At 40.5% G+C, this 12,132-nt stretch overlaps 1 protein-coding gene across 1 annotated transcript; it reads right to left on the reverse strand.

Annotated features, from left to right (window-relative positions):
* Positions 1-528: 528 nt before the first annotated feature.
* URM1 (ubiquitin related modifier 1) lies at positions 529-9,369 on the reverse strand. Its single transcript, XM_061550611.1, has 6 exons — positions 9,010-9,369; positions 6,561-6,658; positions 4,435-4,505; positions 3,384-3,465; positions 2,746-2,794; positions 529-1,465 (listed from the first exon to the last, which is right to left on the reverse strand). Exons 2-6 carry the CDS (start codon positions 6,593-6,595, stop codon positions 1,397-1,399), a joined length of 306 nt encoding a protein of 101 aa, XP_061406595.1. The 5' UTR covers positions 6,596-6,658; positions 9,010-9,369; the 3' UTR covers positions 529-1,396.
* Positions 9,370-12,132: the final 2,763 nt, after the last annotated feature.

The following is a 12,132-nucleotide window of genomic DNA, read 5'->3' on the forward strand; positions in this document are numbered from 1 at the left end:
AACAGTCTGAATCATTCATAAAATAATTCTCACGTCGTGAGAAAACAATAAAATAATTCTCACGTCGTGAGAAATATTTATTTGTTTTATTTTTATTATTTCCATTCTACGTGACTTTACCGAAAGAACCAAGAAGATGAATCCCTGCAGTCACGAAAGCTTTAAATCGATACTAAAACATTATTTGGTGATAAGTGTTGTATTTCATCAAAATACAAAGCAGTTTCTTTAATGTCCTGCAGCGGTTTTGTGGGGCGTGTTGTTTACCAAGGTCAAGAAATGTTTGTCTTGCCGATTTATCCGGAGGCTGGGACGGTCTTGAACATTCTTTAGAGTTCAGACATTCTTTTATGGATTCCTCACTTTTAAAAAGGCACAAACTTTAAACTAAAATCTGTTAAAGTGCCTGTCGGGAGGATGTATTGCCATGAGGTTCGTGACATTCAAAACTGTATTTCTTAATATTTTCAGTGTAATCATAATACGGTTTTGTTTACATTTTCATGATAAAAAAATTCAAACACCACATAAATGTTGATTTTTTATTTCGTTTAAATATGCTGCATTTATATTAACTTAAACTCAACGTAATTGTTCCCCAATCACCACAGCTGCCCAAATTACACACCAAAACAAGCACCACACTGCACCATTACTCAAGGCACTCCAGTGGTTGGCTGTCCAGACGAGTTTCAACAAAATACAGATAATTCAGGCTTCAGTGATTGTTTTTTTTATCCAGAAATAAACCATGCAAAGCCAGCTAGCGAACCACACACATTACGTAAACATCAGCAAGGGAAAGTTTTATTCGTAACTGTCGGAATTTAATTCGGCTCGACATAAAATAAACAAATTGAGCCAGCCATGTCAAGGCCATATCATGCATGGGAACTTTATAACCAAATTCCCAAAGCTTTGTTTTCTATCTTCATAAATTAGCCCACCAGTACTTTATAGACATGATGGTGGTGTGGCTTGTCACACAACCCTTTGGTTGATATTAATACATTGTGAAATAATGCTCTTGTTTCAGCAACACAAATTCCAATAGCTGAAGCGCAGAGGGTGGTCAGACCTCGACTGCGTGCTTGAATGCTCAGTGGGGCTGAAATGAAATGGGCACGTTTGTCAAAATGTTTCACTAGCCGACTGACAATGTACAAACACAAGTATACGAATCACGTGCGTGAAAAGTGTTTTGGAATTTCTGTTGTGCAATTGTTCGTGACAGCGTCTTTGCTGCATCATCTCAGGTTTAGTTTTTTGTTGATTTCAGCTTTTTCTTTTTTCCCTAAAACTTGTCGATGCATTCTGGATGACTGGACAAAACGCGAATCTGATGTGAAGCAAGCTCCTCCGTGATTTTTACTGCTGTGCTCCTGGTGTAGGCGACTCAACCCCCGTGCAGTGTGGAGATGAACACGACCGTATCCTGGTCCACCAGCTTATAGTCCAACTCCCCCTGTAACATATGCGCGCACACACACACACACCTCGCCTCGGTACAACCATGACAAAGGCTGAGAATGCAGTGAAACGTGAAGATATAAACATGCACTTCTGAGGTGGCTAAGTGGCTCAACAGGCAGAGTGCTGAGCTGGCACCACTGAGGACCTGGGTTTAATTCCAGGCAGCCACCTGTAATTAAACTGGGTCCCCTCAAGCGTAGCGAGTTGATTATCTCAGCCTGGTCACCAATGAATGCACAAATACAAATTTGGTGCTGCACTTATTTTCACTAAATTCCAGCTCTGAGAATTAAAATATCGTAGTCTGTCATACGACAAGCAATACTCTCTCATATGCAGAACAAGGGGGACAATTCTGGCCTCAACTGTATGGACCAGGAATTCTCTGTGACATCAGCATCTGTGGACCATTCCCTAACACAAAGGTTTGTACAACTCTGCAAGAAGTATGAACGGATCCTTAATCTCATAACATGGCATGTATAGCACAATCGGGATGGAATTGGGGGGAAATTACAAGATAAATGTATCACTATGGGTAAAAAATACACACATTTTATGCCTTTTTTGTGAAGGGAAAAATCCACAGGTTCTCATGGGTTAAAAGGACAATTATTTATGTTTACATGACAGAAACACAGGCTGGCAGCCAAATTAAGTGAATACTCCAATAGTGCCATTTGGGCAGTTTTCATAACAACCCAATCTATGAAGACTAAATGAAAAATTCAAATGTATGGAATTATCTTCATTCAAGTCAATGATATTGACCGAGTATTATAGTGTTCAATATTCTATTGTGCCCTGAAATTGCATTCACATAAGCATCACGAAAATTGCCCGCCGACTGCACCAGATATTGGCATTCGATAAAGCATTCCAAGCACTGATGCGTTCTGAAGATGACGTCTTAAAAATATGTAATGGGACGAGACTGTAGTGATAAAACTGACAAGACATAATTCAACATTTCTTGACAAACAATGCATTAACTCTTGTCACTAAAGTAAAAGTTCCATGTAAAAAACACACCAGCCTAGGCGCCTGCAAACACTTCTAAGCGAGTGTGCATTTTCTTTGCCGTTTCAGAACCATTGCAGTTTTAAGCTGTGTGTGGATGGTATTATTGCAAACCGTACAGCGCATTTATGTGCCAGACACTTTGGGAATTTCTTTTTGTGAATGGCCCCATTTGAACATAAGTGATGACGTTTATACTCGCGGTTATCACTTGCCTTGCCCCTTTTTTCATGGTTACATAAGAGCACTCACCAGCAGTTCCCAGTCGGCATCATTAATCAGCACGAGAATCCCTGGCCGCCTGTGCAATACAGACCAGCGAGCAGTCAGCAGCAAGCACCACCATAAATCCACACAGCAATGTCAGCACAAGCACTAACTTAGAGCACAATGCACTAACAAATGCATGGGCACAGCCTTCTGGTCCTAGTGGTCAGCTTGCTCACATGTGTCTCTGCTGGCATTATTAATTCAAATTCAACCTCAGCATCTCCGACAGGGCCATTATTAAAGGAAGATGCAACCCCAACAAAACAAAGAGTGCTTATTTTGCAGATACACACACCTATACTGTGTCCCAGGCTCTCTGACATAAGGTGAAACTTTATTTTGTTCAAAAGATGTTCTTTTTTGCATGTACATGTAATACCCATGTAATGCAATGATGTGGGAGACAGTACCCTTCTCGGTGCCCATCTATAACGAGTTTTCGTGTCACCTTAAACGCACCTAATACCACCATCTTGGCGAAATGGACGTCATTAATTCGAATCCAGATATGATCAGTAGAACTAATACAAAAAAAAATCACTGTGGGCTGTCCATTACACCAAATTTATGTAATGTATTGAGTACCAGAACCCACAACCCAAACCCCACACCCCACTCACACGTTATCGCCTTGGATGAAGAGCTCTGGCCGCTCCTTAAGGAGGTTTGTCCGGATCCACACCAACAGCTGTCGCACATCCCCTGCAAACACACCGGCAGAGAATTGTCCCCTTATTTGTCCTACGAACTTTAAAAATTATTACGGTAAAATTGTCTAATTGGCATTGACGTTGGGGATGCTATTCGTGGATCCTCTAATCGTGATAAAAACTCATCTCCTCCATGAAGAAAATTTTCAGAGTAGTTCTTCGCTGCACAATTCCCAACATTTGCAAACTTGCATCAAATTGCATGAGTTGTTGTGGACCACGGCGGTCCCGTGAATTTTAGTATCCGTGGGAAAGAGGGACGTAGATTATAGATTTTTACTGTATTTAACATGTATAGTGTGTCGTGTCGTAAAGTATTCCATGGACATGGCGTTAGTGGTCTCTTACCTGACTATTTACTGGGGTTGAGACGAAGTCATAAACCTGGCCACCAGAGTTGAATTCCCAGCCACGACTAACATCAGTGACATGTACCATCTGAGCCGGTCCTGGCCAGTGGATAGCCAAAGGGCTCTAAAGAATTACTATTATATATTACAAAGAATTGCAATTTCAGACACAGGTTTGATTATTTATTCATGCCAGGTGTAAGACCTGTACATATTTTATATATATATTTTCTATGAACAGTAGTTTTGGACAAGCAACATTGGCTTTTCAAACTCCCAACAAGTCAGTCATATTTAACAAGTGATGCAGACATATGCTTCATTCTTGTGATAACATACTCTCATGACAATATTGCATATATCGGTTTCAATCAGTTTACTAAGTGATTTCACAATATATTACAACTTCAAAAAAGAATTTGTTTACACTACCACACGCAAAATGTCTTGACACATGAATGTTTTAGCACACAGACATGTGCAGTTAACTGGCACATATTTGCATGTGCAAGCATGTAAAATTCTTTGTGTTGTTAGGCACACATTTGTTTTACACTGTCCGACATGTAAAATGATAGGAGTGCCTTTGTAAAAGACCCACGTTGACTCACAAGGCTTTTCTTGTTGACTTAGCTCCACCTTGTGGGACTTTACGCCACCAAACAGCAGCTCGGCACCACCGCTGTAAACAGACATTCAGCAAGGCCTGCTACTGTCACTTCACTCTTGCCATCACTGCAGCAATGCTACCATACATCACGGTTTCCATAATTACAATACTCTCACCATAATTATAAAACTGAGCCATCATCACAGCACCTTAACCATCATTCCAATAATCTTTACCGTCATTACAACGCGATTAACATTAATATATCATTCTTACCATCAATAGATAATTATTACCATACCACGCTTACCGTTAACCTAATACATAAGTTTCCATCAGCAATATAATCAATGATCCATATTTGTTTTTGGGTTAGGCCACTGAGCAGATGTATGCCCAACTCCTTGTAATTAACCATCCACCAACCCTACAAGATTGCCACGTATGGCGACAAGATTATAGTATTGACTTTTAACTGCTGTTTAAATCCCTTCTGTTGTTTTAGCCATCACAGTCACTATGCCTTGATTTGAAGCTTTCGTGACTGTAGGAATCTTTCGGTAAAGTCACGTTGGTATAACAATAAAATAAATCACGACGTTTCGGGCGCAACACAAGCGTCCCACCTGATGACGGACGCTTGTTGGGCCAGAAACGTCGTATTTTATTTTATTTTTATACCTACGTGACTTTACCGAAAGAACCAAAGAGTATGGAGTCACTATCCCTATTCTTAGGTTTTTTCGGTAAAGTCACGTAGGTAAAAAATGTAAATTAATAAAAGTAAAATAAAAATAAAATCACTACGTCACTATCCCTCTTTAATTCGGCCGGTCTCATCACATCTCCAAGCTAAGCAGGCTTGATATTGACAACTTTCCCATGCACACCAGGTTGGTATAGGCTGCGGGGATACGTGGTGGGCAGCAGAGGGCAGTGGCGCAACATGCATTGTTGCACAGTACTGTACTGTCGTTCTATGCTCCCACGTCTACGCCGCTCGCCCTCACCAATCCGCATCGACCAGCGTGGTTAAGTATGGGGCCGTCCATAAATGACGTCACGCACCGAGGGGGGGGGAGGTCAGACATTTGTGACGATGTGTGACGAGGGGGAGGGGTTGAGAAATGTGACGTCACGTAAAAATTCGCAACTTTAAATAAATATTAACCAAATAGAATTGTTATAACACTAATTTTGATTATTTTTCACTATTAACTATTTGATTATTTAAATTGACTAAGGTCACTTTTTATTTATTCAACGAAGTAGCATTTTGCTTCTCCATGGGAGAATGTAGAAGCATACTTTTTTTTAAATTTGAATGATTGTTAATAAACATTTTGATTCTAATGATTCTACCAGGGCTTTTCATTCTGTGGAATGAATATGTGATTGTTATAATTGTACTCTCCATTTTGCTTCGTTCTACTACAAAGTTAAGTATTTTTATAGTTATAATTACTTTTAATATTCTATAATTGTAAGAGAATTTCAATATAATATTCTGAACATCTGCAGTTTTAGTTAGACGTTGAATATTTCCAAGTGAATTTTATGCTAAATTTAAGCTTTCCAACGCCTCCTTTTTAATGTTTTCTCCTACAACATCAGAGTGCAGCGCCACATTAAATACGCACTACAATAACAATACAGTAGTTTAAAGTGATTTGAAGCATGTTTTATTTTCAAAATAGAAATATGGTTTGGGGGGGGGGGCGGGTAGAACTTTGTGACGTCATATTTGAGTCAAAAAACGCGTGACGTCATTTATGGACGGCCCCTATGGTCAACACGACGCGCGCAGACCAACCTATACCCAGCAGCGGATTGGCGTGGTGTAGACTGCGCTAAGCTCCAGGCTCTGAACATATCACAGCTCATATGACTGTGCTTTTATATTTGAGTTGATGACTAATCTCGGCTCTCATTTGATTTCATTGAAACCGTGGCGAGGCCTGGTTTGAATTTAAAGTAAACAAAGCCTAGGGAGGGGGCGTTCAGCCTAATCACTACATGTAAAATTATTCTCACATTAGCAAAGTCGAAACGTTTTATTCTGCGGCATACATCACGAAACATTTCAGGCGATACAAACCAACCACCACCTCCCCGCCGCGAACTCACCCGAACTCCACGTTGAGCGAGATGGGCGCGGCCATTGCTGCTGCAAGGACCCCGCCTGGGGATCGGGGGCGGGGCGGAGGGGGTGCCCAGCGCGATGCCTGCCAGACGAACGCAAACGTCAATCATCTCGGCAAAGACAAATATTTTATTTTTCGATTTAAAGCTTTCGTGACTGCAGGGATTCGTCTTCTTTGTTCTTTCGGTAAAGTCACGTAGAAGGGAAATAAAATAATAAAAATAAAATATAAATACAAATAAAATACATTTGTATTGTATTATGTGTTTGTGTATTTGTTTGTGTGTCTCCCTTGTGATGGAACTTTGTATGATGAACGTTGAGATTTATAAGGAACACGTGGTGACCAAATAAGTGTCTGAATCGGTCTAATAAGGTAGGGCACTGATAAGGGGTTGAAAGGTATGTAATACACTACACGACACTACTACACCATACCTGTCAACCAATACTTTTACCCGTATTCTTGTTCAGGGAAATTTAGTTTTCAGGACCATACAGCGTGCAGCCTTTTCAATACGGGAAAAAAATGTTTTTGTCTATTTGTTTGTGTTTCTCCCCTGTGATGGGACTTTGAAGGATGAACGTTGAGATTTAGAAGGCCACGGGGTGAACAATGAGGTCTGAATTGGTCTGTAAGAAGGGAGGGCACTGATAAGGGGTTGACATGTATGTCGATATAACAAGAAACCAGCAGTCGTTCCCAATAATCTTTGGGAAGACATCTCTACCCATTGTAAAGCAGCATATTCATTATGACCTATCAAATAACTCCAGTAATCTGTTATCTTCTGTAAGACAATTATCCAATTAAATCTTGATTTAAAGCTTTCGTGACTGCAGGGATTCATATTCTTGGTTCTTTCGGTAAAGTCACGTAGAAGGGAAATAATAATAAAAATATTAATATAATATACAATAAAATTATTATTTTATATAAAATATTGATATAATATAAAATATTATTATTTTATATAATATTATTATTTTATATAATATTAAAATTATTATTTTATTATTTCCCTTCTACGTCACTTTACCGAAAGAACCAAGAATATAATTATCCAATTGTTTAGAATAAACTTCCAGAAGTTATCTCTCCATATTTTAAAGCAGCATAGTTTTATGTTCATAATTATCTCTTGGAAAATGCTTTTTTCCAATAAAAATCCGTACAATATGGAAGTTGCAGTTGTTTAAAACAAAAGATTGAATTAGGGGGCCCTGGTGGATGGATGTCACATTGACACATGTCGATGCTCTTTGTTGGTGGTTTGCGTTGTGCGATGTTGCCCTCTGGCGGTGACTTTACGACAATACCGCCCTACAGGACTATATACTGCACATATGCCCTGATTTTTTTTTTGCTATAAATTAAAGTCATGTTCAGGAAATCCGGACCAACTAACATCCATTTAACTCAAAAGACTGAATAACGGCCAATTACTTTTTTAAAAAAATGTTCAAACAAATAATTGAATATTTATTTAACAAATATTGCAAACTGCCTATGTGTATGCGAGCATAAAATCATCATATTTATTTCAACAGGAGCAGGAGTTGGCAGCATGCAGCTCCAGACTCGCATGCGGTTTTTTAAGGGATTGCTTCGCGACTTTATTTATATATTAAGGACCCACCGTCTCGTATTCACACGCATTGTGACAAATTTAGTTTTTTTTACCGACACGAAAATAACATTTTGCTTATTTTGGAGGAATGAGAGCACACGTGCCGGCTGGAATTGTTGCACAAGATATGAACAATTAAGGCTTGTGTGTGATGCGTTATATTAAATATACAGCAAATTGATCAAATGTCCTTTCACTATCGTGAGTCAATGTTATCTCTGCAGGCGTTATCATATAGGGATGCTGATAATGGAACAATTAAGTGCGTGATAGCCACCGCCTGTATCGGTAGAAGATAACACAAAGATTTCTACGAACATAAACTGATACACTTGATACCCCCCCCCCCCCCAACAACGAGGGTTGTCCCATAGTTTATTTACACAGTAAGTTAACTAAACGTTGAATTCACAATTATCACTTCACTCAATGCATAGGTATGTACACACATTCCGCAAGTGTTTGAACAATTAAATAATTTACAATTGCATAATTCTGCAGGTAAATAAAGCCCCACACTTCTCGCGACAATGTGCTACGCTACACACACAGCATGGACACACATAGACACAAAGACAAAGATCCCCCGTGTAGCCCGTAACAGACTGTTAGGGCAAGTGCTGTTAGCGAGCGCATATTAAGGCCAGAACGGCACAAAACCAACGCCCGGCCGCCTTTGTCTCCCCGGTGGTGATGTTCACAAACCAAACCAGGAAGTGATTTGAGGCTGAGTCTACCTAGGTCGCCAGGTTCGTAGCTCAGCGCGTTAACCGCTCTACTACATACATACACACAAACTCACCAACGGGGTTGAGTACAAGTTGATCTACTTTGTGACTCCTTCCGGCAGAAGGTAGAAGGTCACGAGCAGCGCCATCACCTCCAGACCCACCATGACCCAGACGTCAAGCCAGAATGGGACCTTACCGCCCAGGGCCTCCATTGTGTGTCTTTGTGTATCTGGCGTTTGTGTTCAGTGTGTGTGTTGCACCCCTCTTGTGTATCTCTCTCTGTGTATGTGTCAGTGTACGTGTCCGTATCCGTGTGTGTGTGCGAAAGTAGAACAATAAAAAAAACACAATTTACTGTGACACCTACGGCTCGCGCACAGCTATTCACCTGGCCAAATAGGTGAGGCACTTCCTACCGTTTTGCTCAGGTCAGAAGCTCTCACCTGTGATTGCCTGGCTTCTGTTCCCGCCCCCTGTGGCGTCAATACCTGCAATGCTGTTGTTACCTGCTGAGTCTTCCTCTGGTGTGGGCTTGGCTAGCCAAGGCTTGCTACGTGATGCTTTTCACGTCCTACCTGCCCTGCCAGGTGTGTCACGCTTGGCAGGCTGCTGGCCATAATTTTTTCTTTTTCACTGCACAGTAATATATTTCATCACTGTGAACACTTTCCATCCGCCCAATAACGCCTACCTTTGGTGCTCTTTAATGAAACATTAAGTGAACAGGTTTCTGCTCAGTGGACAAATTAATTGATGAAAGGCGAGTTATATTAGTGGCACAGAAGCAATATTTTCGAATTTTATCCATGTGCGATTTATGTCAAAGATGGGAATGTGCGCCAATTGAAACCTTTCTTGGAAGACTGCATCGATTTTGACTGGGTAAAATGCACTTTTCATTGTCAAAAAAACAAGGTATTATGGCGTGGGATATTCATCGGTATTTTCCAGGTCATCACTCAAATGTCCTTGACAGCTAATTCCTAAGAGTGTTGACCCTTACCCCGTATAACTTCTGTGAGTCTCGTGCTATAACTTTGATCAATGGAGGGCCATTTAAAATACATATGCTCCTCTCCTTAATATAAGCAGTTGTGTTCCACAACAACCAACCGCATAGTTTACTAGTAAATTGGTGAAATGTCTGGTTCAATATATATAGTCAGATGTAGTGCTTACACATACCTTGCCTGTATATGGAGGGAGGGGGCACATTGGCAGTTGGCGTCGTCACACAGTGATGTTTAGTGTTCTGTTTACACGGCAAAAGCTGTATAAGGCTGAGCTTTAAGCACAGCGGGCTGGCAAAAAACATTATTGTATCCAGAGCCGAGGATATGTTTGGAGTGTTGGGAATTGCAGGAAGAGGAACCTCCCGATGTCGTGCGAGACATGGGGGTTATTTGACGGTATTTCACTACGCTGGTCAGTCCAGGTCAAGTGAAGGCATGGATCATAGACATGGGGCCATAGACGTATTGGACGTTGCTTCACTGCTTGCCATCTGCTGTCCACCAAGCAGCCCGAGAATTACATTTACCATGCTTATTTTAATCCATTCTACCCCTGGAAAAATACACTTTTAATCTAAATAGGTTCAGAGTTGGTTATGAAGGTCACATCATTGAAAGCAATTACACTATTCTAAATTTGAAGCTTTCGTGACTGCAAGGATTCATACTCTTAGGTTTTTCGGTAAAGTCACGTAGGTAAAAAATAAATAATAAAAATATAATTGAAATAATAATAGAAATAACAATAAATCACGACGTTTCGGAGACAACATGACAGAAACTTGTGTTGCCTCCGAAACGTCGTGATTTATTATTTTATTTTATTTAAATTATATGCTTATTATTTATTTTTTACCTACGTGACTTTACCGAAAAACCTAAGAGTATCAACTACACTATGTTAATTTCACTAGCATCGTCTGATCTGAGTTAAGTGTTATTATAGCTGTTCTGTCACTGCAATCCACACTGGAATGCACTCAATAAACTCGTAAAATTAATTGAATTGGACTGTATTATCATTTATGATCATTCAGTAGTCGACATACAAGTATAGTGTAATAGCGGCGACTGCTGTTCAGCAGCGGCAACTGCGGTGGACGAAACATTACACACGCGGTGAGCGTATACACGGGTGTGTCGGCAGGGTGGAGGAACTGGGGCAAGGGTCATGGAAGACCCCATCTGGAAGCCACTGGAACCTGCTAGTGGGTTCGAGAAGGGAGGGAGCATAAAAGGAGTTGAGAGCGGGAGCTAAGGGCTGCCGGTTCTGGAAGTGAACTCTTCCCGTTGTCGCTGCCGTCTTCACGAGATATTGCGCGACCGGATAGTTCGTTGGCTGTGTCGGTCATCGCCATCGGTGTTGCACGGTCAGGGTTGTGTTTAGGCCAGGCTAGACTAGGGAGAGTGCGGACCTGTGAAGTGTGAAGGTGTTAATACAGAAGGTGCCTCCTGGAAACCATTGTCTCCGAATCACTGACACTACACAAGTACAATATTGTTCATATTGCGACAACACCAGCAACTTCAATCACATATGTCAAACAAACCCCGTTTAAAATGCGTACTGATGCATAATTTATTGAGGGTACAGAAAATAAAAATTCATTGATTGATGTTCGAAAGTGCATTGTGTTATGTTGAACCAATTATCAGCCCAACAGGTGTGGTGGTAATTGAGTTGTCCAGGCCAAAATATACTTGTGGTCAAACAGGTTTTCGTCACTCTTGAATCAATCTCCTTAGTTATTTTGAAGCAGATATCAGAACTATTGGAGGTGTAAGTAAATTGGAAGGGATACATTTCAATAATCATTTGCGATTTTTTTTTGTTACACCACAAATTTTTTTTTTCAGAACCATTCCGACCTGAACCGAAATAAGGTTTCTTTAAAAAAAGTGATTCAATATGGATACAATTCCACCAAAACGAGTTTTCCACAACCACACACAGGAATTACATGAAATAAAATGAACGAAACCATCTCAAAGCCTCACGTAGCAAACAAAGCCCGACAAATTCGAGTTGCATCATCACTCATGCGCCCGGTATGTTTATTTAAACAATCCCCAGTTAAGAAGGGAAAAACCGACAGAGTAAACATGGAACGTTGGGCAAATGTGTTGGCCCATCGTTGGCATGTTGGCCCAACGCTTGATTATTTACTAGCAACACACCAC

The sequence above is a fragment of the Lethenteron reissneri genome, chromosome 12, assembly GCF_015708825.2.
Source record: "Lethenteron reissneri isolate LAM-NWPU_2019-01 chromosome 12, ASM1570882v1, whole genome shotgun sequence".
NCBI classification, from domain to species: domain Eukaryota; kingdom Metazoa; phylum Chordata; class Hyperoartia; order Petromyzontiformes; family Petromyzontidae; genus Lethenteron; species Lethenteron reissneri.